The sequence below is a fragment of the Drepanopeziza brunnea genome, assembly GCF_022702325.1.
Source record: "Drepanopeziza brunnea f. sp. 'multigermtubi' strain 214-2 chromosome Unknown ctg11, whole genome shotgun sequence".
Taxonomy (NCBI): domain Eukaryota; kingdom Fungi; phylum Ascomycota; class Leotiomycetes; order Helotiales; family Drepanopezizaceae; genus Drepanopeziza; species Drepanopeziza brunnea.
This window is the reverse complement of record NW_027094074.1, coordinates 126,886-154,848: the sequence shown is the minus strand read 5'-3', so window position 1 is coordinate 154,848 and position 27,963 is coordinate 126,886. Positions and strand designations below refer to the sequence as shown.

At 46.8% G+C, this 27,963-nt stretch overlaps 8 protein-coding genes across 9 annotated transcripts; 6 read left to right on the top strand and 2 right to left on the bottom strand.

Annotated features, from left to right (window-relative positions):
- Nucleotides 1-112: 112 nt before the first annotated feature.
- Nucleotides 113-2,146, top strand: L3040_006329 (uncharacterized protein; the record flags this gene model as incomplete). Its single annotated transcript, XM_007289115.2, has 8 exons — nt 113-126; nt 413-525; nt 577-599; nt 674-680; nt 900-1,307; nt 1,433-1,521; nt 1,580-2,016; nt 2,071-2,146. 8 exons carry the CDS (start codon nt 113-115, stop codon nt 2,144-2,146), a joined length of 1,167 nt encoding a protein of 388 aa, XP_007289177.2.
- Nucleotides 2,147-2,723: 577 nt separating this feature from the next.
- On the bottom strand, nt 2,724-4,067 carry L3040_006328 (uncharacterized protein; the record flags this gene model as incomplete). The annotated part of the gene is made up of 1 exon (XM_007289114.2): nt 2,724-4,067. The coding sequence occupies one exon, from the start codon at nt 4,065-4,067 to the stop codon at nt 2,724-2,726; it is 1,344 nt and encodes a 447-aa protein (XP_007289176.2).
- Nucleotides 4,068-7,677: 3,610 nt separating this feature from the next.
- L3040_006327 (uncharacterized protein) lies at nt 7,678-9,583 on the top strand (the record flags this gene model as incomplete). Its single annotated transcript, XM_066154070.1, has 3 exons — nt 7,678-7,741; nt 7,796-7,879; nt 8,001-9,583. The coding sequence occupies 3 exons, from the start codon at nt 7,678-7,680 to the stop codon at nt 9,581-9,583; spliced, it is 1,731 nt and encodes a 576-aa protein (XP_066011059.1).
- A 1,283-nt stretch (nt 9,584-10,866) lies between these two features.
- L3040_006326 (uncharacterized protein) lies at nt 10,867-11,601 on the top strand (the record flags this gene model as incomplete). The annotated part of the gene is made up of 3 exons (XM_007289112.2): nt 10,867-10,983; nt 11,043-11,133; nt 11,189-11,601. The coding sequence occupies 3 exons, from the start codon at nt 10,867-10,869 to the stop codon at nt 11,599-11,601; spliced, it is 621 nt and encodes a 206-aa protein (XP_007289174.2).
- A 1,927-nt stretch (nt 11,602-13,528) lies between these two features.
- Nucleotides 13,529-14,300, top strand: L3040_006325 (uncharacterized protein; the record flags this gene model as incomplete). Its single annotated transcript, XM_007289111.2, has 3 exons — nt 13,529-13,672; nt 13,730-13,817; nt 13,873-14,300. The coding sequence occupies 3 exons, from the start codon at nt 13,529-13,531 to the stop codon at nt 14,298-14,300; spliced, it is 660 nt and encodes a 219-aa protein (XP_007289173.2).
- A 1,620-nt stretch (nt 14,301-15,920) lies between these two features.
- Nucleotides 15,921-16,968, bottom strand: L3040_006324 (uncharacterized protein; the record flags this gene model as incomplete). Its single annotated transcript, XM_007289110.2, has 3 exons — nt 15,921-16,028; nt 16,092-16,818; nt 16,868-16,968. The coding sequence occupies 3 exons, from the start codon at nt 16,966-16,968 to the stop codon at nt 15,921-15,923; spliced, it is 936 nt and encodes a 311-aa protein (XP_007289172.2).
- A 1,073-nt stretch (nt 16,969-18,041) lies between these two features.
- L3040_006323 (uncharacterized protein) lies at nt 18,042-21,747 on the top strand (the record flags this gene model as incomplete). Of its 2 annotated transcripts, XM_066154068.1 has the most annotated exons (4): nt 18,042-18,956; nt 19,009-19,022; nt 19,070-19,500; nt 19,550-21,747. In XM_066154068.1, 4 exons carry the CDS (start codon nt 18,042-18,044, stop codon nt 21,745-21,747), a joined length of 3,558 nt encoding a protein of 1,185 aa, XP_066011058.1. The 2 variants fall into 2 exon arrangements, with proteins under 2 accessions (XP_066011058.1, XP_066011057.1); XM_066154067.1 differs by having other exon boundaries at nt 18,042-19,022; nt 19,107-19,500.
- A 2,598-nt stretch (nt 21,748-24,345) lies between these two features.
- L3040_006322 (uncharacterized protein) lies at nt 24,346-26,670 on the top strand (the record flags this gene model as incomplete). The annotated part of the gene is made up of 15 exons (XM_066154066.1): nt 24,346-24,545; nt 24,600-24,682; nt 24,736-24,744; nt 24,793-24,829; nt 24,880-24,901; nt 24,954-25,082; nt 25,133-25,434; nt 25,490-25,564; nt 25,632-25,701; nt 25,796-25,831; nt 25,902-25,975; nt 26,026-26,133; nt 26,183-26,308; nt 26,393-26,446; nt 26,502-26,670. 15 exons carry the CDS (start codon nt 24,346-24,348, stop codon nt 26,668-26,670), a joined length of 1,494 nt encoding a protein of 497 aa, XP_066011056.1.
- Between the last annotated feature and the right edge of the window lie 1,293 nt (nt 26,671-27,963).

Sequence of the window (27,963 nt, the reverse complement as noted above, 5' to 3'; positions counted from 1 at the left end):
CGTGACTGTACTAACTCCACCCCACTCGCCTCTTTTTTGGTTGCCTCCTCTTTTGTTTTCTTTACCCCTTTCCACCTCGCTTAAACAGTAACTTTGCGATCGCCCTCATGATATGCCCACCCTCCAGTAATTGAACAAGTCGTGATGTGTAGTAAGGAAGCTGCATACGCCAACGCTCTTTCGCCAATGTCGATCGGTCTCTCGATCCAATTATCGTCAAAAACTCTTCTGCGATGATCCATGTACATATCACTAGTATAACTCTCGGCACCAACTATCAACGCTCGCTACATCCTGTTGCTCAGAAACCCATGCAGCCGGCTCATTGAGATTGGCTCGATCGAGTGAAAAGGTTCGTCTTTTTCTGGCTATCTTGCATATATTGACTTGGGTCTCTGGGACGAGACGCTAGAGAGCTGCCCATCTTCATACGAACTTATAAACATCACTTCCCTCACTTCTCGAATTCCTTCTCTTCCGTCACCGAACTTCCGACGACTCCGAATCATCTCACTCGAATAGACGGTGAAAAATGTCTTTCGCTGCAGAATTGAAATCATAGCTGACATCATTTAGACCCAACAACTACTAAGTATCAAGTTACATAGTACTACCTCCCATGGTGACAGCGGCGGGAGTCATGTCGTCCCAGCACGGGAATTATCCTTAAAAGGATCAAGGTATTTCATCGATTGTAGACACTCAGCATGAACCGGTGTTCGTTCCCAGGGTCGTCACGTCCCGCCTTCCACCATCCTCCGGGATGAGATGGTGGGTCTGGCGACATCAAGCTGGGTTCGTTCTGAGAAGATACGGTCATATGAACTTGATCAAGATAATTCTTGCGAAAGGATCATGCCTTCCCCGTCCCCGTCGACAGACAGCTCTAACCCACCTAGGGTATCCGGAAGTCCATCCAAGCACAATGGCGCCTCCATCAGCAATGTTCACCGAGCCCTCGGCTCCCATCGACAGTACTCCATTGAAGTCCGGCTTCGATGTCAAGACAGTTCCCGTCGGCACCACGAAGACCCAGACTCTCGATGATCTGGCCGATAAGTGGGAGCAGGGCTTCAAGTTCACTCCCATCCGCGAATCACAAGTCTCCCGTGCGATGACTCGTCGCTACTTCAATGATCTCGATACCTACGCCGAGTCCGACATTGTGATTGTAGGTGCTGGATCTTGCGGTCTCAGCACAGCCTACATGCTCGGCAAGGCTCGTCCAGACCTCAAGATCGCTATCATTGAAGCCTCCGTATCTCCAGGAGGTGGAGCTTGGCTCGGGGGTCAGCTATTCAGCGCGAGTAAGAACAATCGGGCACCAGCACTTTTCCCCATTTCTCGTGTCTCAATGAGTGGATTGTTTTGCTCTGGAGACTACTCCCGAGACACTCGAATACGCGCTTTTGCTAATCTCCCTGTCATGCAGTGGTTATGCGCAAGCCTGCAGATGCTTTCCTGACTGACCTCGGTGTGCCGTTCGAGGATGAAGGAGACTTTGTTGTTGTGAAGCACGCAGTATGTCAATACAATTCCACGTCGTTTCAAGTACACACTGATATAATGATAATTGCAGGCCCTCTTTACCTCCACCCTTCTCTCTCGCGTCCTCTCCTTCCCAAACATCAAGCTCTTTAACGCCACCGCCGTCGAGGACCTAATCACTCGTGCCTCCCCGGACGGTACTCTCCGTATCGCTGGCGTTGTCACAAATTGGACTCTCGTCACTATGCACCACGACGACCAGTCTTGCATGGACCCCAATACCATCAACGCTCCATTGGTGATCTCCACCACCGGGCACGACGGCCCCTTCGGTGCTTTCTGCGTCAAGCGCCTAGTTTCCATGCAGCAGATCGAGAAGCTGGGCGGCATGCGCGGCTTGGACATGAACACCGCTGAAGATGCCATTGTCAAGCGTACTCGTGAGATTGTGCCAGGCCTGATTGTTGGGGGTATGGAGCTGAGTGAGGTTGATGGGGCTAATCGGATGGGACCTACCTTTGGTGCTATGTAAGTTCATCCATGCCGTATCTGTGACGAGTCTCAGCGCTGATCTACCGGCAGGGCTCTTTCGGGCGTCAAGGCTGCTGAAGAGGCTCTGAAGGTTTTCGAAGAGAGAAAGCTCCAGAATGCCTACTGAGCTTATCAGGCTTTTGTGTGATACTTCACGAAAGATGAGATAACGCATTAGGAAGTATCCATAGTCGCAAAATAAAACTCTCGTTACTACATTCTCATTCCTGATGCATTGTTTCTCGCCACTTGCTGACCTGGAGTTTCTCACACGGTGGCCAAAATCCGGGTGCACCAGCTCAACTCTGGGAAATTATCTCACATCCCTGCCCTTAATCATTGAATACAACTCGGCGCCAATGTTAGAAAGAATGCCACATTATCCAGCAAATCAGAAACAACGCCCCCCCCCCTCCCCGAATGGTGTCGCACCCTAGACTCTCTCCCATCACTCCTGGTCCCAATCTAGTACACACAGCCCACCCCATGCCCCAAACTCCTCTCCCATACCCGTCAATGCTACAACGATATCCCAGACCTATCGTGGCCTACAATGATAAGTGTCAGAACATTGCCTCGTATTTCAGCTCGTAGAAAGCCTTCCGCATCACATCTGCATGTTTTCTACGCAAGCCTCTTGTCCTACGATTGAATCTTAGTCTTCATCATTCGCAGTTAGTGCCCTCTTGCCCTGATTTGAAGATCTATTTGGCCTTGGCAGCTTTCTTCCTCCGCGGCTTTTTAATCGGCGTTTCTACTCCACCATCCTCTCCGTCTCGATCCCCGGTATTATGCATGTCGCAGTCCTGATTCTTCTTCCTCTTTCTCGTTCTGATCTTTGGCGTCTTGACCGATGCCTCTCCCCCCTCTTCTTCCTCCAACCCCAACCGCGCAGCCATCAAATCTTCCTCATCCACCAGAATTCCCCAAGGAATGTTAATAGCTCTATCAACAAGAGAAACATCAAGTTCTCCGGCATGTCTCTCGTAGTCCAAAACCCTGACAACCTGCTTGGAATCGGAATCCTCCCCGTCCTCACTCATAATCATCACAGCTTCTCCCTCCTCAAACGGCACTGTGCTTCCAACATCCTTGGCTCGTGAACTTTGCCGCAAAAAGCCCAGCGGTATCGGAATCCCGTCGTCCGTGATCCTCGTCCGCGCAGGCATATTCCACGGCTGGTAGACATTCTGCAGCATGCGTCGAGGGATGTACCGCTCTTGGCCCCAGTAGTTCCGCACATGCGCCACATTGCTCCTTTGCCGGCTGAGATCTAGCAAGAAGTCGCCGATGTCGACCGAGAACCACGGAGCTCGCAGTGTGATGAGCGATTCGCCCTCTAGGGTCCTGCCTCGCTTGTCAGTGCCTCCAACGAGACGTACGATGGTAAAGCTTCTTGCGGTCCCTGGCTTGGTGACTCGGCGCTCGATGCCTGCAGTGGGCTGTATGCCGAATTGATGGCCATCAATATCCACCTCCTCCACCTCCTCCTCCTCCTTATCAACGTCAACAGGCGGCTCCTTTTCACCGTCTACTCCAGCCCCGTTTTCTTTCTCGGGTCCGTGATGTACGGCACAGTGGCTCTCCTCCGGTCCATTGTCGGAATAGATAATGTTAAGCGCTTTCCATTGGGGAATGTCGTCGCGTGGCGCCTCTGGTACGAAATCATACGTCGGAGGGGGTCCAACTGGCATGACTAGCTCGGTAGGCGTAGCAGATTGGATAACGTTATCGCTTGTAAGGCTGCCTGCAAGATGTCTGATTCTTTGCTCCAGAGCGATCACTTCGGCAACATCCACTGCGGTAAATATTTCCACGCTCGCCGCGCTGCCTAGTGAGAGGGCTATCGTGGGTGTAACTATTGCTGAGCTGCTTCCTGGAGAGAGATCGATCACGGGTCTTCTCAATAGTAAAGTAGCATCTGTCTGGCTTGTACTTGGCGCATCCGCACCCGTCCAGTCCGAGTCCGGCGAGTTGATATTCGATAGACCTCCATTCGACAAGCCTAGATCTAACGGACCTTCGTCTCTTTTCGTCCAATCTGCCATCGATGGCCCTTTTCAGAAAGAAAGTCTGCTTTGTGCTTGGAACGTTGTGTTGTATTAGCTTGCGTTCCATTCGTTCTTGTTGCGGGGAAGCGATCGCAAGCAGCTTCGATTTTGAAAGGTGCCTTTCTTTTTCGTTTGACTGCGACTTTGCAAGTCTCGCAAGGAATGAAATGTAGTTGGGGACTGGAAGAGAGAATTTAGCGCTTTGTGCTTTGATCGCGGACGGTGGATCTGAATATTTATAGTGGGGCTTTGTTGACGTTAAGCGAGATTATGTATAAGGTGGACTCTCTTAAAAAAAAATACACCACTTTCTAGTGGGTAGCTCCATAGTTATATAGCATAGCAGAGTAGAGCATAGAATCCGTATTATTGATTGAATACGAGCTGAAGCTTAACCAACGACGACGTCATGAAGGAGGCGCTGGGGCAGCGTCTTGATAGATCTTATTACGGACCTCCCGGTAGCCACAAACAAAGGCTATATATTCTAGTATACCGATCAATATAAAACAAACCAAAGAAATTGGTCAACATGAACCAGGAATGGAGATATATTCCGCCAAAAAGAGGGCACAAGCACATATCCGATCCGTCGCCAAATACTTGGGTGTAACTCGCTGCCAAAGAGGACAACATTGTATAAAGCATGCGCTAGAGCTGAAATCGAGCTCAACGATATTGCTACTACTCCTTATACATACTTTGACAGAAATCAAGAAGTGATAACAAATAAGGAGATGAAAAAAATCTTCTTCCTTTTTTTTGAGATAGCTGAGTCACCGAACTCGCTGAAGAGCTTCTAAAGACTTGAGCGGTGTATTGTTGCAGACTCATGCATTCAGATCCAGATGCTAAGGTCGGTGTGCTTAGTGTGTTTGGTTTTAATATATCCCAACTGACCATATCATATATAGATCGGACTATCTGCTTGTCTATTGTATGTCCTGGATTTGTTTATAAAGGGTTTCTGGACTCGAAAACCGGTTTTAGTTAGAGAAAGGGTAGTTTAACCAAAATAAAGGGAAGGCGGTAAAGTAGCTGCTGTGCCGACTGTTGCAAAGTATTTGAGTTAGGCTGAAGATTCCGGCTCCTATATCCACCTGGATTACCGCTATGTCCACCTTATTAGTTAATCCTTTAATTGTTTCAGGGAGGCTAAGAGGGAAGACGGCCAGAAAGGTGAAAGTACGCCACCTCGATGTCAAGCGAGCGACCAAAAATCAATAAAAAAACCAAAAATTGAAACCTGCAAAAAGAAAAGAATAAAAGCGAATTTCTCAACCTCGCCACAATTCTGAAAAAGCCAAAAATATCAAAATATCAACGTAATCCAGTACGTTATTTCGGCGTTCCAAGTACCAGTTTGTCCTGAAGATGACCCTGCCTACTGAGCCATCCCGCCTGCTGGATGAATGACATGCGAACTATTTGGGCATATCAGTAAGGTGCGAGATTTTTCTGCCGTAGGCGAGCGGTGACCGTGCTCGCCGGCGCCTGCCTAGTTAAAAACGAGGTAAGTGAGTTATTACATATGGTTAGGGCGTCTGCTACTGCTGCTAGGCTTGGATCTTGGTGGATACAACCTCACGCGCCTCCTTGCACTAAATGGTAGGTTTTCATCTACAAGGTGCATACTTGTCGAGGAGAGTTTTATTACTTGTGCAGAATTTTGTTCGTGGGAGGGAGGTGGATGATGCAGTACTGAGCTCCGGGCTATTAGTATATCCGACCTATATTTGTGAATGAGATAGGTTGTTTTACTGAATTTGCTCAAAAGGTTTATCCTGTATTGGTTCCGAGCTGCGTTGGACAGGTCTGATTGAGTGGCCTAGCCAGCAGTAGTATCAAAAGATAACCTTACTTCAGATCATCTAGAAACTACTTACCACTTGGTTCATGAAGTACCCTGGAGATGAAACAAACTTTATCCGCTAAAATGCATGATGTATGAACAAGATTCTTCAACCGTGTTCATCTTTTGGCTTCAACTTCCAACAATGTTAGTAGTATATATATCAGCCATAAGATTTAGAATCTTGCTGTCATATGAAAACCGGCTGCTATTAAGCAATATCTACTCACTCTATTAATAAAAATTTTCGTTGCAAAAATTTGATTACTTGTGTAATAGACTGATTATAGTCATATTGTACTATACCTCACTAGGAAGCAGTATAACAATCATATTCAGCCGCAACGGCCAAGGATCATGGAAATCATTCTTATCAGGCTATTGCGCATGCTCCAGAGTACAGAAAGAACGAGAGCAGTGGAAGATACGAAGCAAAGAAGGTATATATACCCTCTTAGGAAGTTATGGAGAGAGGCACTGCTCTAGAGAATTCACGCAGCAGAGTCTGGGCCGAGCTGAAGAGTACTACGCGGTCGCGACGTGAATGGTCAGTACGAGTCAACTTTGCGGATAGCTTCGGATACAGATGGATCCGGAGATTTCAGAATCTCTGCGAAGAAATGATTATACATAAGCGCCTCTTTTTCGCATAGGTAAGAATTGCTATGGACAATTCAAAGTGAAGACCGTTATCAAACATTCAGGTGATAGATCTAAAGCCTTTTTCCAAGCCATGGAAAATATTCAAAGGTTTCTCTTTCTTGGCTTATTGAAATCAATAGAGAAAATGCAGATGGCAGATGCTAGGAGAACCATTGTATACGTGCTCTGTTTCATTGTCAACAAAAGTGTCGTTATTGAAAAAATTACCTGAAATCACTTGCCGAGATGTCAAATCGTTTCAATTAGATAGAGGAGCTGAAATTCCAGCCACAGTTTCAAAAAGAAAAAGAGAACATGACTGGATGATAGGAGATACGAAGCCAAAAATCCGAAAGTGTCACGGAAAGAGAGGTCCATCCATATCATAAAAGTTACTGATGAATCATCGCTTATACCGAGATGGGCTTAATGGACCCGCTAAAATGCTGGATAATTAGTACCTACACTCGGAAATATTCCGTTTTGCTCCGTTTTGTGCCGACAATTAAGCTATATTTAATGTACCGCGTCCCAGGCGTAAGTATTACCCCCTGAGGGTAGGGTAACCAGGGGGTTTAAAGTGGAAACTAAACTTATGAGTCACCCTCGAGGGGTAATACTTAGGCCTGTACCGAGGTAGCTAATCGCTCGAGAATAGCGTCGGTTCATTGGCCCCTAAATTTGCGGCAACAAGCCCCACTATTAAAACTAGCTGATCGCAACGTCAGTATAGTTACGAAGTTCCTGCTATCCCACCTGTCAATTTGACTAGGTTGTATAGTTAGTAGGTGAATGTTTGGATGATCCAAGCCCAAAGGAGGAAGAACACTTGACCTACACAAACGCTTCCTATGACTCAGACTTATCGTGTTTGCTATTTAGTATTTTGCCTTTAATACCTTTGTTGTATGTTACGTGAAACATCGCACTTGCCAATTTTGCCATTTTGCCCGCACACTCACGACTACATAGAGCCCCCCCCCCCTCCTCCAAAACTTCCTTCTCCATCAACTCAACTCAACTCAACTCAACTATCTTCTAGTCACTCCAACAATACCTCAAGTCTTCTCAACTCAGCTACAACTTTCCCTCGCCACAACCCCAGATCCCAAGATGGTTGTCATAAAGAGGAAGTCTCGGCGGGAGGTCAACTCCAACTCCGACGAGTACGATAAAGGCCTGCTTCTTTCCTATCTAGAATTACCAGCATGCGGCTAATGGATATTTTCAGCCTCTGGGAGAACCACAATCGAGTACCATATGTCCCTGAGGGACCCATATCGTGTGGTGGCCGGAGACCGGTACCCGCTTCCCTGTAAGTATCAGAGCTGATGCTCACCCATCACCCTTCGTCGCCACATTAGTCGCCACATTAGAAGACACACTTCACTCCTTCTCTCTCTCTCTGAAAGCACGGCTTAATTTTCTGGAAATAGGGCCTTACGATCAATCCCGAGCCTCCAACGACGGCATCGATATTTCCAAGATCGTCGAAACCGGTGTGGATCAGATTCTTCGGAATTCAGGTATCAGCTTCACCTCATTTAGTGTCCTATCTCTTTGGCCAAGGTTCAACTTAGCCAAGAAGCGAGATCACTTGCTATTGTACACGAACAACGAAGACTATGACAATTGGTACGATGCGGCGAATGCAATTCAGTCGTTACTCGATCAGCAGATCGCATTATCCAACAAGCAAGACTACAGGTTGTGGGTCGAGATCAGGAATTACAAACTGATGCTCAAAGACACCTCTTCAGCCGTCCGCCGCGGAACCATAGCATGCGAAGTTTTGAAGATGACACAGGATCTTGTTATGCAGTCGGTTGAAATCCTCTTCCCCAATCAATTCACCTCTGTTTCTTGGGTTTTGCGAGGCGCCGCAGACAATTTTAACCATCGCACCCCTACGGTTCTGATCACAGTAGAGCCACGCTCTAGTCAACTTTGGGACAGCCACGAAGAGTCAATCAGAAGCGCCATTTCCGATATCGGTGGAATCAACAACTACGAATGTGATATCGATGTTCGGATCGTCGCAGGTTCTAATATGCTACTCAATGATTGGGTGGTGCCGCTTGCGAAATACCACGACTGCCCCGGCCCAGAAGCTGACTCTGGGGTGTCTATTGGACCCCGTTGCACGGGTCCAGCCAGTGGGACTCTCGGTGTCTGGGTTAACTTGCTGCCAGCGGGCAAGACGCTCAAGACGGAGGCCGTTGTCTGTTTTCTTACTTGCCATCATGTGATTACTGCCGGCGACCCAACCAACGCTCAAGCCAACAATGCCTATGGTATCGCTTTGGACGGGAGATCGGCGTTGAGGAAGATTCCGATCGATTTCCCCTCAACCATCGATTCGAGATGGACCATCCAGACTTTGCAAAAGAGGATCCAAAGTCCAGAGGTGATCAATCGCATCCAAACGATCCAGAATCGACTCGATGCAGGTGGAATTGGATATGTGCGCCATTCTTCTGGGCTGAGCCGTCGCACGCAAACAAGAGGAAAATTGGACTGGGCGCTGATCGAAGTCACCGACCAGACCTGTGTGGGAAAAAACTTTCCTGCTCTTAGATCCAAGCTGACCCCCGAGCACTTTGCCTCGTTTTTGGGGGATCGCTTCATCAACGAAGATGTCTACTTCGATATTCCCGGGCAAATCATCGACACTGTGGGAACCCTATCGGAAGAGACTGTCATGAAGCCCATGTCTTGGGTCGCCAAGCAGGGCAGAACTTCTCGCATAACAACGGGGGACTTGAACGAGTTGTGGTCTGGAGTGAAGTGGGATGATGGTACGACATCTCGGGAGCGCCAGATCCTTCCTATAATCGGCGGAGAAACTTTTGCGAGGCCAGGAGACTCGGGTTCTCTCGTCCACAACGTGGACAAGGAATGGATTGGCATGATGCATGGTGCTAACACTGCTGACGACTGGGGCTGTTTTACCAGCGCTCAAGATATCATCGACGATATCAAGTTGAAGACTGGAGGCACGATCACACTCTTGGGATAGGCCTAGGGTGGGACATGTGTATTTTTTCTTTTTCTTTCCTGGCGCTGCATGCTTTACCTAATCGTCGGTTACCTTAAATATAATTCGAAAGCATTGACCGACTTGCTGTAGAAAGTCGGCACCACCAAGACGGGATAGTTACGTGAGAACACCCATTAAATTATAATTATCAATATCAACAGTTTTTTTCTATGTCCGCTTGCTTGCTTGAGAAACATTGCTTTACAAACGTATATTACATATGTCAATATGCATTCATTTGTTGCGAGTCGATACATTAAGAAAGTAGCGAAAATATAGGTAAAAGCTGTCTCTAAATGATTAAATTATATTTGTCTACTTGAAATATTTCAACAACCACTATCTTGAATTTTTTATTTTTATTTTTTTTTAAAAAAAAAAACGTCACGTTAATCGATAGGAAACGGTCGAATGTGATAATCGTCGGCTCGCTTAGGTGGGCCTCCTTTCAGCCTTTAAGACTGCCCGCTTATCGCGCGGCCACTTATACGGCGTGGGAATTGCGCGGCATCAAGTAAACTTTTGCCAAATCGATTGATTCCGATTTTAAATCTTCTAAAGCGCTGATATACAACCCGTGGCAGCGATACCGAGAAATATCGTAGCGAAAATCCGGTTAAATTGTCATCAGAACGATACTCTTAAAAGAAAGGTTTTAACGATTTAGTAAATCCTTATTTGAGATGATCAATTGAATTTTTTAAATATTTAAAATGAGCCCTTTAATGAGCGTGTTCCAAGAATCCGGACGGGGACGGCCATAGGACGGCCAAGAAACGGTTTCTTTCAATAGGACGGTCTATTAGTGTAGCTAAACTGTTCCTGAATAGAGCTTAGTATAATATCCGTCTCTTATAAAAGAGGATAGGTATGCTGGCCGCACGGACCCGATCCACTCCGACGGCGGCCATAAATAATCGTGCGGCTAATAATAGTAACTCAGCGCACTGAGTATTATCTTTGTCTTTGTGTTTTTATGAAGATCATTTAACACAGGCTATTCATAGTACTACGATCTGCCTTTTCAATTTAAAGAGATCAACATAATTACTTGTAATAATGGGTCGGACTGGACAGACATTTCGAACACAATTTAAGAAGAAGATAACTACTTCTTCTAGCACCTGCTTCAGTTCACATTTAATTCATCGTCCTCTTCCTTTGCAATCTTGTTCCCATTCATCAGCTCGCATCATTCGACTTCCGATTTAATTCGTCATCCTCTTCCTTCACAAAGCTCCCTTTCGTCAGCTACAAACACGATGCCTCGGTCGAGGTCTGTCTTCGCGATCTTGCTAGCCTTGAGCTTTTTCTTTAATGGAGCTCAAGCATTGTTCTGGCGCAAGAAAATAGTTATCGGATATGCAGTAGTGATCAAAGTAAGTTTTCGCTCGATTCATATATCGCATAAGCTTTATACTAATTACGCGAATTACAGGAGTACGCCGATGAAATCAATGACGATCATAAGCTACGAGTAGAAGAGCCTACCTCATACAATCCTCAATTAGGAAATGGCTTTTATATGCGTGAGTTGGTCTATATAGACCGGTACTTATTGCGCGGAGCTAAGAATCTAAATAGTAAACAATCCTGATGGCTTGCCGACTGGAGTGGACTATTGGTATTGTGCTGTTAAAGCGAGAAGGTGGAAGATGAAAAAAGCCGGCAAAGCCTACATCCCGCAATATAATGCTCAGCGACAAACTTTATGGGCCGGAAGCGAAGAAGGTTTCGTGAATTACATCGGGGAAACAGCAAAGTTACCAGAGCCCAAGAGAGCGCTGCGGTTCTCCTGGACCAAAGTTACCGACTGGGTGTTGCAAATGGTTATCCCATCGGCAGTGGTAACCGATGACCGTGGTTTTAATTTTTGGGCCCAATGCTTTGAGTCAAAAGAGGAGCTGAAGAAATTTTCGAAAGATATTATTGATTGGGGTTCTCTGTGGAAGATTAAAGGAGACCCTGGACCAAAACTGGACAAAGGCCGACGGTAAGGTGAGGAATGCCAAGGCTGGGGTGCAGGGACCCCTATAATAGACATATCTCTTGTTTATAATAATTATCTCTTTCTCTCCCGTATACGATTTGAACTTTTTGCGACGATATAGAGAAAAAATTCGCAGCTAAATTATCAATATTCACAATGTAGAAATGTATAATACAAAGTCCGGGATGTAATATAGATTGTCTAATATTAAAAGGCGCGACGTAGATTAGTGCAAGTATATTCGGCTAAGCTTTGCTCTTTTACTATCCCCATAAATAAATGTCAAACCCAGTTTAGCTCCATAAATCGTAGAGCGGTGATTTCTGAATGGCCCTGTCAACTCCATTGCACAGACTAAATACTGGCTCAAAGATACTTTTTAAGGCTGAATGAATCCTTATACGTAGTAAGCTAATCGGTTTAAGACCTGGTAAGATCCCTTGCAAAATTATACTTTCGACATGTATTCATGGGGGAGAATACATACCACGGTAAGTACAGGCCTAAGTATTACCCCTCGAGGGTGCCTCAAAAGTTCAGTTTTCAATTTAAACCCCCTGGGAACCCTACCCTCGAGGGGTAATGCTTACGCCTCGGACGTAGTACACTTTGAACTTAGATCTTTTTATATACTACGTAAATAGGCACTTTGACTTTACTGATATAGACCAATTTACGTAATTTATATAGCTATTGCCATATCTCCTCCTGCTATCCAGTACCCCAGCTGCATCAAGAGCAACTAGAGCAGCGGCAGCAGCCATTCCCTAGGGATTCCAAGTTGCAAGAGGAGAAAAGGAGATCCTTCGAAGAGGTCTGTCTGTACGGGCTCCTTGGCCTCGGCTGTTCCATCGACCGAATTGCCGGGTCAGTCCCTTCACAACTACCTAGCATGTCAAAAATCATACCAAATATCGAGTCAAAATTATTTATTTGAGTTATAACAGCTGGTAGTATGGCGAGAATAGTGAACATGACGTGTGCGCTAGAGAACCTTATAAAGTGTATCATTTCGGATTTGTCCTGGAAATGAGGAGATAACTTCCACGCAATCCATCAATGCGGGATATATTGTTTATATTAATTATAGCTCCAGCGTAATTCCAAGGCTTATCTATACCTTTGCGCGGTCGACGCACTGATCAGTTGAGAAACAGAGAGGCTAGACGTTTATTAGCAGTCCTCGGTTATTAGAAATAGCGCATTTTCATGCTTATTTTGCTAGCCGAGGCCTTTAATTAGAGGAGGAAAAGAAAGTAATTCGGCGTCATTCTTAGCAGCAGTAATTACCGCTGCTAAGAAAGATGCTTAATTGTTTAATTTTTTTCCTCACACCTCTACTTTACGTGCCTGAAGTGCCTAAGGCCATCAAACACTACGTCGAAAGGACAGGCCCTTATGGGGGAGGGCGAGTGAGGACGAGGAAGAGCGGCCCAGGCGATCATAGAATCAAATTTTACAAGGTGGTTGTAGCAGCTGGTGGTAGGGCAAGAATACGGTAATGAATATGGCCTCAATGCTGAGGTTCTCCTAGGTAGCTCTGGGAGATGACCTTTATAAATAGCCCAATCCCACTTATTATTACAAGTAATTACCAGTACAAATTTCTACTTATGAATAGTTAGCTAGGCGTAATTTTGACTCCTAATAAGATGATTATTGAAATGAGAACAAAATACATATTTTATGAGCGGCACGAATATTTATAGCCGGCGTAGAAAATTTAGATTGCGGGTTAAGAAAGACATATATATTCTTCTTGCACCAGCTTCAGATTTAATCCACCATCATCTTCCATTGTACATTATCCTCTCTCTTCCATTGCAAATCATCTTCTTCCATTGCACACCATCCTCTTCCATTGCACATTATCCTCATCCATCGCAAGCTTATTCCTCTTGTCAGCTCATATCATCAAAAAGACTTATAAAAAAATGAAGCTCCAATCGAAGAGTTACTTCTCGACCTTGGTTGCCATGAGCTTGCTCTTTAGCAGAGCTCAGGCAGTTTTGGGCAAGCCGCAAGATTGGGGATTTTGGCACAGAAGGGAAATAATTGGATATGCAATGATTCACGAAGTAAGTCGCACTTGATTTTATAGCATAAGGCTTCATACTGATTACGCGAAATTGTAGAGCAGGGCTACGGTAATCAATGAAAAAAACGAGCTCACAATTCATCCAACCGTCATACCTGAACAAATAGGAGGTGGCGTTTATTTGAGTGAGTTGAGCTATATAAATCGTTACCTATTGCGTGGAGCTAATTATCCAAATAGTTGACAAACCTTCTGGCTGGTATGTTGAACCAGATGCTTGGTTTTGTGTTGTCAAAGCGAAGAAGAACAAAATGAAGAAAGCCGGCAAAGTCTGGATCCCGGAGTCTTATGAACAGAGAACTCCGGACGGTCTGGAGCCAGTTACTTTATGGAACTCAAGCGAAGATGTCCTCTTGAAGTACATCAAGTACAGAGGATTGCAGAAAAGTTCCGAAGCGCTGCGCTTCTCATGGGCTAAAAATGTAAATGACAATTGGCAGTATCAGATGCTTATTCCAACGGCGGTGGTAAACAGAAACGATTTGGATGTGTGGGCCAAATGCTGGAAGACAGAAGAGGAGTTGAAGAAATATTCGGCCGAAGTTATTGATTGGCAAGGAAAGTATGACATTCGAGGACAGCCTGGGCCAGATCCCTCTACTGTCTGAAGTGGCACAATCAAAAGCAGAAGGGAGTGGCTTGTCAATTATATTATATGTATGTTTAGACTCCTGTAACATATTTGCTGCAATTTATATCTTTTTCGCCGACCCAGCTGCTTCTTCCACCGCAGCTCTGGTAACCAACTGCGTACCGATCGGTACGCAGTAGACCTAAACAAATCGATCGTTAGATCTCAAACATTTCCTTTCAATTTCGCATTAAGTCACAGGTCGACACAGAGCGAGAGAGGGATAGAATGGGACGAACAAGTCAGCATACGCCTGAAGAAAGACCCCACAGGATGAGACTAAATGTAGTGCTTATAAATATTATTATTTACTTGATCAAGACTTACATCATTTCAGCCAAATTCCAACGCTATATATACAAAAGCATCGTAAGGGGCGACGGAAATACAAGACGTCAAGATACCATCTTCAAGTCTAAGTGGACCTCCTTTCTGAACCGCGGTTAGCAGTATCTGCATCAGCACCTGAATTTTCGTCTCAGGCGGAAATATATATATATATCTCTCTTTGGGAGAAAAAAACTCGCTTACCTGCTGACTGCTACCGAATTCTTTTTCACCTCTCTCATTCTCTCTCTCTCTGCTAGTAGACTATTCTGATACTGGGCTCGATACGACTAATGCTGCAGCAGTGTACTCGTCAGAGTAAAGGTCTGTAATTTGAATAATAAGAAAGTAAATCTCCTTATCGGAGCCATATTAATAGCACTCAGACCTGCAGTCGACAACACACAACAAGTGGGCATTCCCTCCATATGAATGAAGCATGATTTATAACAAAGTGAATGAGAACAGAGCATGCGAAGAACACACTTCAAAAACTCGCTAGCAAGAGAATACAGAATGGAGCAGTGGGAATCTGGATCCGTATGCGGTCCAATATCAAGAATTGTCGCTTTTTCAAGCACTAGGGAGAGACATTACCAACCTCAGCGAGCAGTGGATAGAAGGAATAAAGTTTTGAAGCCTCAGCCAGCACTGCCTGCCAGACAGAGGCGTCCGGAGGAGTAACACTCAAGAAAGAGGGGCAAAGTAACCCAGTGGATAAGAGGGGAGTTTCATTTTCAACATAAAAGATAGAGTAGTTACGTCCCTCCAAACCTAAACGTAATATCAGTAAAGAGTGTAGCACATAATCTAGTACTAGACGGAGAAGTAGATTCGCGACAAATTTTGGGCGATGATAAGTTGCTTTCTTTGGCAGAGGCTATCGTGATCGTAAATCCGATATAGCGGCGTGGCGTGGCGACGGAGTGGAACTTTTATTTGGTGGTAGCTGGCTTATTTAATTCCCATGGACGACTGGAATCGCTTGATATTCGCCTCTCCTGCTTCCAACATATCGCCAATCGATATTCTCTCTACCATCGTGGATTTACCAACTCAGATAAATCTCGCCCGGCTTTCAAGCCTTTCTACTGGTGGACTCATTTTGACCCGTTTCAGACGTTAAAACAATACTACTACTATTACTACTACTGGTGGAATCTTGGCGCTGGTTGCTGAAGGTATCTCGGCGTCCTTCTATCACAATGTCTTCATCCGCTCGAAGGTCTTTCTCGGCAATAATGAAGATACTTTTGCGCAGTCTTTCTTACTACGCAATACCGCCGGGTTTATCTCCGGTCAAGTTCATACCCAGAATAATACTCACCTCCGGGCAGTATTCCATAATATGATCAACCTGCTCCGGTTTGTCCCAAATCTGCCAGGCACCCAGTTAGCCCCCTTCTCTCCCCATCTATAGTTCACCACCAGCAAGACTCACCTGCTCATGATGCACTCCCATCCATCCAATATGGTACCCCAACGGCCTATCGTCCCATACGCTCTCCACACTAAACGTTTTGCTCACACTCGCATTAGGCATATGCTGTCCAGGCAAGGCATGCAACTCCCTACATAGCCACAAATCCTCCAGCGCCCCATCTCCGTGTTTCCTCGTCTTGTTGACCAAGACATCCATGATCCTGCTCACCTTCCTGAGACTCAGTCCACCGTTCCCACCATAAGCGTCGTTCTTCCCCCATGGCGCGCCGACCCAGTCCCAATCAAGAAAATCATTGATAGTGGTGGGCGCGTTGGCACAAAAGATGCTGTCAGGTTGCCAGACTAGGAGGTGTTCAGCCGGATGCAAAATCTCCCCGTACAAATGGGGGTCGGTGAACATCTCCGAGATGGTTTGGCGGCTCTTGAGCGAGTAATTGGCGGGGATGTCGATGAAGGTTAGTTTGCCGGCGGCTTCCATGCGCGCAATTGTAGGCGAAGCACGCATGAATGTGTGCGCTTCCAGCCCGCCCATAAATTTGAAGGTCCATTCGGGGGGTATGATGGATGTCATATGAGCGAAGAGAGCGGGTAGGTGGGGTAGAGGGCGGGTCTCCACGAGGAAGGCGAGCTTCGTCGGATCGTAAAGCGAGGGAGGAGAGGCTATTGAGGTGGAGGTGTGTTTGGAAATGTAGGAGGGCAGAGAGTAGTAGATGCCACTCCAGGGCCTGGGGGATTAGCTTTGAGAGGGATGTGAACAGAGGGGAAAGTAAGTACATGAGATAGAAACAGAGGGAGAGGAGAACAACTATCCCGAAAAGTTGACTCCTCCGGCCTGGGGCTCGCCAGCAGCCAATCGCGGAGTTGAAATTGGGCATTTTAACGGACGGATTATGGGTACTGGGTTTCCGGGCAGCAGAGAAGAAGGAAAGAAGGAAGAGCAAGGGTGAGGTGAGATCGAGAGGGATGCAGGAAAGAAACAATAGATAGAGAGAGGAACGCAGGAAAGAAACAATAGACAGCCAGCTGGAAGGGCCCGAGAGAAAAAATGCAGATGCAGAGCACCCCTTGCCTTACCACGCGGACAACGAGCAAGGACCTCTTCTCGTGTACCCAGCCAGGTCAACATATCATGTTTTAAATAGTTCCCGCATCCCAGGGCTGTCGCGTAGATGCGCGCGGCTAAATAGTGGATCGAAAGAGTTCCGATGGCTCTCTTGATTCAACCGATCCGAAACCAGACTCGTCTCTTAGGCTATTCCAAACAGAACAAGACCGTTCATCACAACAGAAAAAGCAAAAAAAAAAAAAAAAAAAAAAAGAGAGAAGAATTCATGCCTGACAATACTTTCAGGCGATCAAGTTTAGTGCGATGATAGGAGACAGACCACTGACGAGGACTACGACGAGGCCGACGAGTTCTGCGGAGGATGACAGCGAAGACCGTCGTAGTCCCAGCCGGCGTCGAAGTGGAAATGGATCAGATCAGATCCATAGAGAGGACGGCGGCTCCGAGGACGCTCGCTAAGAGAGAGATCAGGATTGTGAATGTTTCGTCGAGATCATTGAGATGATGTTGAAGGGGGAGGGAGAGCGAGTGTGAGAAAGACGTGGAAAAAGAGTTGTTATCAAGTCACCAAGTCGGAACCGAGAATTCAAGCTCGGGAGCACGTGAACATATGAAATGAAAAGGTAATAATTTAGCTAGTAGAGAGAGCCCCCCTTTGGAAACATGATGAGACGAAAAATCAATATGGATCAGGAATCAACTTCACAGTAATCTGAGGGCACACGCTGATTGAAGTCACGTGTTGATAATCGACTTGTTGCCCCGGCAATCAACAAACCGAATCCAAACACCGAAAAGCATCACATCGCATCCCATCCAAATGACTACCGGTACTCTAACGACGGCAACAACAACAATTCGCCCGACTCGGTCCAAGCCAAGATGTCTGTCTCCGAGGATCTAATCGACTTCGAAATAATCGAAAACCAAAAAGAAAACATCCAATCTCTCCCCCAAGGTCGCTCGGCCCGCGCTCTAGCATCCATGTTTTCCCCTTCTCCCCTCCACAAACTCAACACGCCGACCCCCTCCGATACACAAAACCTGCACGATGTAATGAGAAGTGAATACGAGAATGAGCTCCTGAACATCTCCGAGTCCGATGATCCGCTGGACATCTACGACAGATATGTGCGCTGGACCATGGACGCGTACCCCTCCGCGCAAGCAACGCCTGCATCGCAGCTTCTCCCTCTCCTCGAGCGTGCGACCAAGACCTTTCAGAACTCTGCGCAGTATAAAAACGATCCACGATACTTGAAGTTGTGGCTGAGTTACATACGCTTCTTCTCGGATGCGCCCCGCGAGACATTCGCGTTCCTCGCCCGTCACAACATTGGAGAGGGTTTGGCATTGTTCTACGAAGAGTTCGCTGCGTGGCTGGAAGGCGCGGGGAGGTGGACACAGGCAGAGGAGGTGTATAAAATGGGCATTGAGAAGGAGGCGCGACCTACCCCGAGGCTGCTGAGGAAGTACAATGAGTTCCAGCAGCGATTCGAGCAGAGGCCGGCCGATGCGAATGAGCCATCTTCTCCGGCCCTTCCTACCGTTCGTCCTGCCCTCGCGGCGAAGATTGACCCGTATGCTGCGGCTGCAATTCGAGATCCGCAGGCACCACGGCCGAGCTCTGGGGTGGGCGGGGGAGTAGCGAAGAGTGGTAAACAAAAACTGCAGATCTTTTCGGACGCTGGCGACGCTGGACCGACACCTGAATCAAGCGAAGGCACAAAAGGCTGGGAGAGTATTGGATCGCTGGCAGACCGTAAGAAGGAAAACGTAATGGAGCCCAAGCCATGGGTGGGCGAGACAATGAAGGCAGGTGGGAAGAAAAGCAGTACGAAATTGGCAGTATTCAAGGATGAGGTACGTTCTATTTTGCTACCTTCTCATGCAGATATTGATGATCACAGGACTAATGATTGTCAATTACGGCTTTATGTAATTCAGAATTCTTTACCTACACGTTTCAACTACCCGCAAGTTACGGATCCAGCGCAGCAGCAAGTGACTGTGAATCCTAAAGGGAGGATGGAGCGTGTGCATGTTAACCTCGAAGCAATATATCCTACGCCAGATGAGATTGGCTCCGAGCTGAGCCTGGAGGAGCTGAGGGCAATTAGTCGCGGCTGGCTGTCTAAGGTTTGGGAGCCTGAGAATGCGCCCACAAGGACTCTTAAGACTCCAAGCACGGGAGAAACTTCGTGGGTGAACGTTGATACTGTTGCACGAGAAGTCTCGAAGCTTGTCCTCGCCCGTGACCCACCAGCATTGGATGAGAATGGAGTGGCGAAGCCTAAGGGAAGAAGGATGAAACTCAAAGAAGTCAATGAGACTCAGATCAGTAGGCTCCTCGTTATTCTCTCATGGAATGGCGCTCTAATCCCAGCTAGTCAAAGCAAAACTTTCATCCCCGTCCGGACCGAAGATGAAGAAACGGAAAGCATCCAAGGAACAAACTGTAACTCTGCACACTCGAGCTGCAATGGATGACATCTACGACTTGTTCAACCAAACATTGCCAGCATCGGGAGGGCAGGTAGAAGAGGAGATTGAGGTTGAGGACGAGGATGAGGAAAGCGAAGATGACGATGATATGACCACAGACGGAGACTACACCAGTGGCGGTGAGAGCACCGGTACTGGACGACTACTTACCACCAGTGAAGCTGGCGATGATGATAGAGACGACGGAGATGACGAAACGTCGGATGTGAAGAGTGTCAGTGAGTGGTCCGAGTTCACAGCCAGGAAACACATTCCCGATCTTGAGGATGACGAAGATACTCGCGGGTCCAGAGCAACCGATACAAACGATGAATTTCTGGAAGCAAACGAAGTTGGAATACATGCCGTGGAAGAACATGAGGAGTTATCGACACCCATTTCACAGGAGCCCCCGGCAGTTACCAGGACCTCGTTTGTGCCGGTACCCCCAGAGGACTATGAGCCGCCTCTTCGACCATACCGAGATGCCACTCAAGTTTCTCAAAACAAACTACCATTTATGACACCCATCGCCGAGAAGACGGAGTCCACACTGGGTCTTCCTACCATGCGCCATGACAAAAATTACTTCGCTTCCAAAACACCAAGCAGAGGGAAGGGCTCTCGGAAACCACCCGTTCGACTAGACAATCTCGGCAGCAGCCCCTTCAAAGAACTCATTAATGAATCTAAGCCGACGGAGCGCATCCCTCAACCTCAACTGGGCAAGTCCAACAAGGCCAAGCCCACGCCTTTGGCGCCCACAGTCGTCCCATTAGCAAAGTCGATTGTACAGACCAGCCCCAGCATCATAGACGCGCAATGCAATCCAGTAGACGACTACACGAGAAGTCAGATCTTGGAAGCTTTGCACCCCCCTCTTTCAAGCTATGCAGGTTTCTTTGACCACTCATCTGAGACACTCGGCCGTACAAACGAACTCAAGAAGTACGCGAAAGCGATCTCCAAGATGAGTAAGAATTCCAGCGACAAAACTGCAACAAATCTATCTGTGCCACCTATCCTGGAATTTCCCGGGATTGAGAGGAAATATATAGTGAAGCGGGAGTTAGGCGCCGGTGCATTCGCTCCTGTCTACCTCCTCGAAAGCATCGCTGCCAAACAAGTCGAAGACCGTAAGAATCCAAATATGATTTCAAAGAAGAGGAGAGGAGGGAAAAGGCTGGAAGCTCTGAAGATGGAAGAACCGCCCTCGGCATGGGAATTCCACATTACCCGCCAAGCCAAACTCCGCCTCTCCCATTCCCGAGTTGCAGATTCTGTGATTGATGTGTACGAAATGCATCTCTACGCCGATGAATGCTATCTTATCGAAGAATTTCGCGATCAAGGCACCCTTCTCGACATCATCAATCTAGCCCGCATGGATGCGAAGCCGACGTCCGCCGGCCCTGGTGTCATGGATGAAAGCCTCGTAATGTTCTTTACAATCGAACTCTTCCGCACCATTGAGTCTCTCCACGCCCAGGGAATTTTACACGGAGACCTAAAAGCAGACAACTGTCTCGTCCGTCTAGACCCCATTCCCGACGATAATGTATGGTCCCAGAAATACCGCCGCGATGGCTCAGGTGGCTGGGGAAAGAAAGGCGTCGCACTGATCGACTTTGGAAGGGGCATTGATATGCGGAACTTCCGCCCTGATGTCCAGTTCATCGCTGACTGGAAAACGGGGCCGGCCGACTGTGCTGAGATGCGCGAGTTGAGACCGTGGACATACCAAATCGACTACCATGGCCTCGCAGGCATTATCCACAGTATGCTATTCGGCAAATATATTGACACCATCGCTGACAAGAGCACCGGTCTGGGCGGGAACAAGAGCTGGAGGATCCGCGAGGGACTGAAACGGTACTGGCAGACTGAGATTTGGAGCAGTGTGTTCGATCTACTGCTCAATCCTACGGCAAACGTGGGAGGCGAGGAGGGGGCCAAGATGCCGGTGTTGAAGGGGATGCGAGGGTGCCGGGAGAGGATGGAGGAGTGGCTTGAAGGGAACTCGGAAAAGGGACAAGGTCTTCAGGCCGGACTGAGGAGGCTGGAGCAGACTCTGGGTTCAAGGAAGAAGTGGTTAGAAGGGTAGGTATAGGTGCATGATGTTATGATGATTACATACATGGCGTTATAGTTGGTGTGTGGTTTTCGGTGATGGGGCTGAGTCGACTGGGGTTTCTGGAGTTGAGTGTTTTGTTTATTTATTCATTCTATACCGATACACGTTTTCGAGTTGATATCCAAGGGGGTTTTTTTTTTTTTTTTTTTTTTTTTTTCCCCTCCTCGACTAAGTCTCGAGTTCCTCGTCACAAAAGTGGCTTCGTTCGGATTCATTTATTATACTTCTTCGTGGTCTTTTATTCGTTCACCTTTACGGAGCTCCCAGCCAAAAGTCTCCCCTCTCCTCTTCTTCTTTCCTCTAAAAAGGAAGGCGCGCTTGTGTCAAGTCGGTCGTCGTCTCTTTCTTCTTTTGAGAGAGGGTGAGTGAGAAGAATGAGTTGAGTAGGTATTTTAGAAAGTATATGAAGCCCTTGCCTTACCTTACTTTCTCTTTTCATCCTCATGTAACCCATATAACCCACATAACAAGACTATGTCCGATCATCTCCGACTTTTGATTCCGATGGCTTGACTTACCTTGCGTTTGCTGTTTACATCTCATCGCATAGAGTTGAGAGGGGAGGCAGGAGTGGGGAGGGGGGAAGGGGAAAGGGGGAAGGGGGATGGCGCAATTTTTTTTTTTTTTTTTTTTTCCCAGTATGCTACATAACCCTTTGAACTTATCTTAGGTCACCCTTAGTGATAATAATTGTATTTACAAGGAAGTTGGGGCCCCCTGAAGATATGCTACGCTAAGCGAGGCATGCTTATTCCGTAACCGAGCTAACCGAGCCTCCCAATTTCCCCTCAGCCGAATCAGCCGAGTCGTATCGATATTAGTATACCGACGTTTTCTTTCATTATCTTTATTACCTCATTCGACTTGGTCTCGTGTTACGTTCCGATGCGGCTAGAACTTTCGAGCAAGCAAGGCTAATAAAGCTAATGACGCTGAAGACGAAGTCTTAAAAAAGAGGACAATATCAAGAGCAGAACCCATTCGAAGGTAATAAAAGGCTTTGCGAGCTCGGCTCGCTCACGTATCTTGCATAAGCTATATTTCTTTAAAAATTCCTTCAGGAAGAGTTTAAAAGGTATAGATCAGTCTGAATAATAACGAAGCCCTATCGGAACCTCGAATAGTAATTCCTTATCGTTATAAACCTTACACTTTTATTAAAACTTATTAGAAGAATACGTGCATTACCGCTAACTTTTATTTCACAGTTAATACCTTTTGTAATATAATAGGTTAAATCATTGAATTTCGATTTATAAGACTTTTTTTTTCTAATAAAGTTGTGATTATTAAGATATTCGAAACAAACGTATAAAATTGAATTATTTAAGATAGTTTTTGACTATATTTTCAATACATTTTAATGTATTAGGTAATTACAAATGAATGCATTTCTATATTACAATTCTCGTTTATAGAGCAAAGTTTTTTGAGCATAGAAAGATTTTTTTTTAATTAGTTGTTGTTTAGTAGGTGGTGGTATACCGTTACTGTCACGCCTTGATGGGTGTCCCGCTTTGATAGTGCCGACCTGGCTGCGCCAGATCGGGATTTTTTACAAATAAACTCAAGGTAACCGACGATTAAGCCGAGCAAGCAAGCTGGACGGCCCGGTGGAAATCGAGAGACGGAAGCTTTTACTATCGGCAAAGAAAAACACCTACCCAGGTCTAGCCCTCATGAAGGTTTGTACCTCGGACACTCAGCAATGACACTGTACACAGGTCAAAATATAATTCGCTTAAAGTCAAGGTCAGGCAGGCACCCACTGCAGCCAGCCAGCAGTGGAGCCAACAAGCCGGCGAGAATACCGAACCAATAAAGGCTCAGTCAGCGATGGGGCCGAACTTCCCAGTTTTTGTCTCTAGATTCAATCTCTGCTGCCTTTCAATCACCACACTCCAGCTTAAACTCGAGTTTTGCCTAGTCAATGTCCTTTGCGAGCAGCTCTGGGTATTTGGCGATATCTTTTGATGGACTTGACTTATCTGAAATCCTTTCCCGTGGATTTGCTAGGTGGTGGCTAATAGATCCAGCTGTGACCGAAGCACCCACATTCGAAGCGCTGCGTTCTGAAGGCTCAGACAGGCGGAGTAAGTGGCACATCCGGCTCGAGGTCCGAGGTAGCCAAGCATTGGCTACAGGATCACGAATACCAGATAAGCTATCCAAAAGACAAGAAGGGAAGTAAGATAGAGCGACTCGGATTATTCCTCAGGTTGATTGTGATACAAGAAGGTAGAGAAGTTTTCGAGTGCTCGTGTGCTTGCGTGCTCGGGTGCTCGGGTGCTTGTTGGGAGACCGAGATACACTGTGCCATGAAGCTTGTCGCCAAATGCTTGAGTATACAAGCTCATTGTAAGATTCTACAGCCGTCAAAGCTGCCCCAGTTGCCAAGTTCCTTGGGTTCCTTGGACCCTGGAGAATCGCGGGGTCGCGACAGTGCAAGGTCTGCGAGCGCTTTTCCCCATCCGTGCCTCCACATTCCTCAGGGGAGGAGGCATATAAAGAGAGGATGGGGACCTCGGACTCGTCTTCCCTAATCAATCATACCTTCTCGTGTTCAAAATGGCTTTCAAACACAAAACCAGTCCTCCCCAGGATGCGCCTCTAAAGCAAGTCACGACCAAAGACGTTGAAGAGAACGTTGAAGAGAAAGTTGAGGACATTTCCACCTTCGACGTCCAACAAACAAAGAAACTCCTCAGAAAGATTGATTGGCACCTCATTCCCTTTCTTTCTCTTCTGTACCTCCTCTCATTTCTCGAGTACGTGCTTATTTCTCCCGACAGAGCTGAAACTTTTGGCTGACAAGTGTGAAGTCGTACAAACATCGGAAATGCCAAGCTCTTTGGACTGGAGAAGTCCTTGAACATGAAGGGCATGCAATACAACACAGCTCTGTGTAAGATTTCCCGCGTCTTAATGCCCACACTACCTGCTGATAGCCATACCTAGGTGTGTTCTGTAAGTTGAAGCCGGAAATATGACCCGCAAAGCTTCTGACCGCTTCAGTCGTGACCTATGTACTCTTCGAGGTTCCCTCAAACATGTAAGATCAACAGTTCCCGCCGTTACTCCTCAGACACTGACTGATTGCAGGATCCTCAAGAGATGGAGAGCTGTGAGTTTTCAGCTGCGTACCGATGGATTCCTGCAGCTGCTAACAACTGAAGTCCATGTGGTTCCCAATCATGATGCTGGCTTGGGGTATAACTATGACTTTGACTGGCTTAGTGACGGACTTCAAGGGTCTAGTCATTGCTCGAGTCTTCCTTGGAATGGCAGAGTCCGGTCTATTCCCAGTAGGACGAAACCCTGCCTCTCATGATTGATCGACTCACTAACTTACCAGGGCGTGAACTACTACATTACCCTGTGGTACGCAAGAAAGGAGTGTGCGTTTCGAGCGGCAATCTTTTTCTCGGCGGCCACCGTAGCAGGTGCATTTGGTGGCCTGCTTGCAAGATTGATCAACGAGATGGATGGTACGGGAGGTAGACCTGGCTGGGCATGGATATTCATTCTCGAAGGCCTTCTCACAGTCGTCGTTGCATTTGTAGCATTTTGGGCCATGTCTGACAACCCGCAAACTGCGACTTTCCTGACTACAGAAGAAGCAAAAGAGGTCTACCTGCGGTTGAAGCACGACAATGAGTATGCCACATTCCCACTTATTCATATTCGCAGGCCTTTTCTAATCCGCTTCCAGCGATTTAGCGCATCACTACGACACAAAGTTCATGATCCACGCCTTCGCGGATTGGAAAATCTGGCTTCAGTCCGTGTAAGTGTCCTTTAGTGTCCCTCGCCTCTTCAGCATGATCTGGCGTTTTTTGCTGACAAGTTCTTAGAGCCTATATTGGCATTCTCACTCCTCTTTACTCTTTCTCGCTCTTTTTGCCGTCGATCATCCGCGCTATGGTAGGTGGAGGGGAGCAGTCTCTCATCATCCTCTGATCCTTCTCTCGAGACCTTCCACAGCAGGCAACTACTGACTCCCTTGTGTTTTCCACAGGGATACTCGGACGCGATGTCCCAACTCCTGACAGTTGTAAGTGCCCTCCAGTATTTCAACCCCTCAACTATCATCCCCGTACATACGCTGACGACCGTTTCCCCAGCCGCCTTACGTTTTGGGCTGTATAATCACCGTCCTCGGAGGCTACTTCAGCGATAAGCTGAACAAGCGAGGGATGCAAGTACTACCGTTTCTCAAGGTTTCCAGCACACGTTAACCATCCGCAGTTTCTTATCCATCTTTAGTCTCACAGCCATCGTTGGATACATCTTGCTGCTATCGACCGACATTCCAGGTGTACAGTACACCGGGACATTCTTGGCAGCCAGTGGGGTGTAAGTTCTTCGCCCAACTTCTGAGGCCATTCATTCTAACAGTGATGAGGTATCCTGCCATCCCTATCATGGTTATGTGGAACGGCAACAACATTGGCGGCTCCACGAAGCGTGGCGTGGGAATCGCGATCCAAATCGGATTTGGTAACTGCGGTGGAGTCATCGCATCGTTCATGTACGTTCAGAGTCCACAGATCCATCTCAATTTGCGTACCATCGTCGTCCGTCCCAGAGATTGTTGATTAATCCGATATTGTAGCTATCGCAACCAAGACGCGCCTCGCTACTACTTGGGTCACGGAACCTGTCTCGGGTAAGTATATCCTACTTCTAGTAGATGCTTTAAGCTGCTGACGGTCGTTCCAAAGTTTCCTTGGGATGTCCTTCATTCTCATTCTCGCGCAAATGGCCATCCTCAAGTTCATCAACAAGCGCCGAGACAAGGATCACCCCCACCCCAGCACTTATACGACCGAGATGAAGGTGGCTGAAAGAGACAACGGAGATCAGGCGAGCTTTTTCAGATACACCATTTAAGGCGAGAGTCGAGATTTCCTTCTTACACGTGCGTGTATATAGGGGTGCAGGCACGTCAGATGAAGCTGTCGAATAAAGATTCAAAGATAATTGACTGCGGGTATATTGACAATAAACCATCAATGAATTATATATACCGATTCCTAGCTGCTTGCAATCATAGGCTTCTCGTTCACTTGGTGACCAAGTCTTCTGATAGCCATTCCGGATCTGCAACTGTGGAATAAACAATATATCGCTTCTATCATCTTACCCTTTCCTTTAGTTTCGAGAAGGGGCCCGCTGCCCTCCCTTTGCTAAGCGGGTTCCTCGTGACCAAGACGATAAGCATCAAGCACTAATCCTGCAGCATACTGAATCACGACCGCCCAAAATTCAATCGTGAACCAAATATAACCTTGCTGATTCTAAGCCGTTTCAAGACATCCAGAAGGTAAATGATGTTTATGAACCTCAATGTTCCTTCGCAAACGAGGCCCATCATGATTCATGATCCTATCCGCTTACTAATCAGCACACAGAAGTTCTAAAAAAACCCCCTTCCTTGAGAATAAGCTTTTTTCTTCGGCACCACCCCTAGTCGGTCAATTAGCGTGCTTGCAAATTTTTTCTTTGGGAATAATTTACAAAAAGCAAATTGTACCCGTAATTAAACATGGTCGGGTGGTGTAGTTGGTTATCACATCTCGTTAACAGTTTCACTGTGACACAATACCGAGAAGGTCCTGGGATCGAGCCCCAGCCTGATCATCACAAACATTTTTGTTTTTGTTTTTGAAGATCGTAGGCGTCTAGCAGTCTTTATTCCTGGTTTGTTTTGGGTTCTTGAACCATACATATACAGCAAGAACTTCCTGGTCTTGAAAGACGTAATAGTATGTTCATATTTTATTCAGTCTTCGAAAATGAGCGCGGTAATCGAGCAACCTTTTGAGATTCCAGACTGCTTTTTTGTTGGAGCGTTGATGGGTATCAAAAAGTCCTCGTCTTCCGCGCATCGATTATCCTTACGCTCCGTCCGCATCAGCCATCCGTTCCCAATATTTCGATATAGTTGAAAGTAAGCCCGTATCGAGGAGCAAATCGACTACAATTAAGTAAAAGGAGTTACACTTTACACTCGATGAAAAAGTTGGAATATTTCATCAGGAGATATTTGAGGCTCGCCGGCTCATGCATTTTTGTCTCGGGTGCTCGCTCACCAATGGCCTCGCATCATGGGGCTGTGCCCAGGTATATTATCGAAGAGCTGCGATGCGGAGACGTAGGTAAACAGAAGCGCGAAAGAGGAAA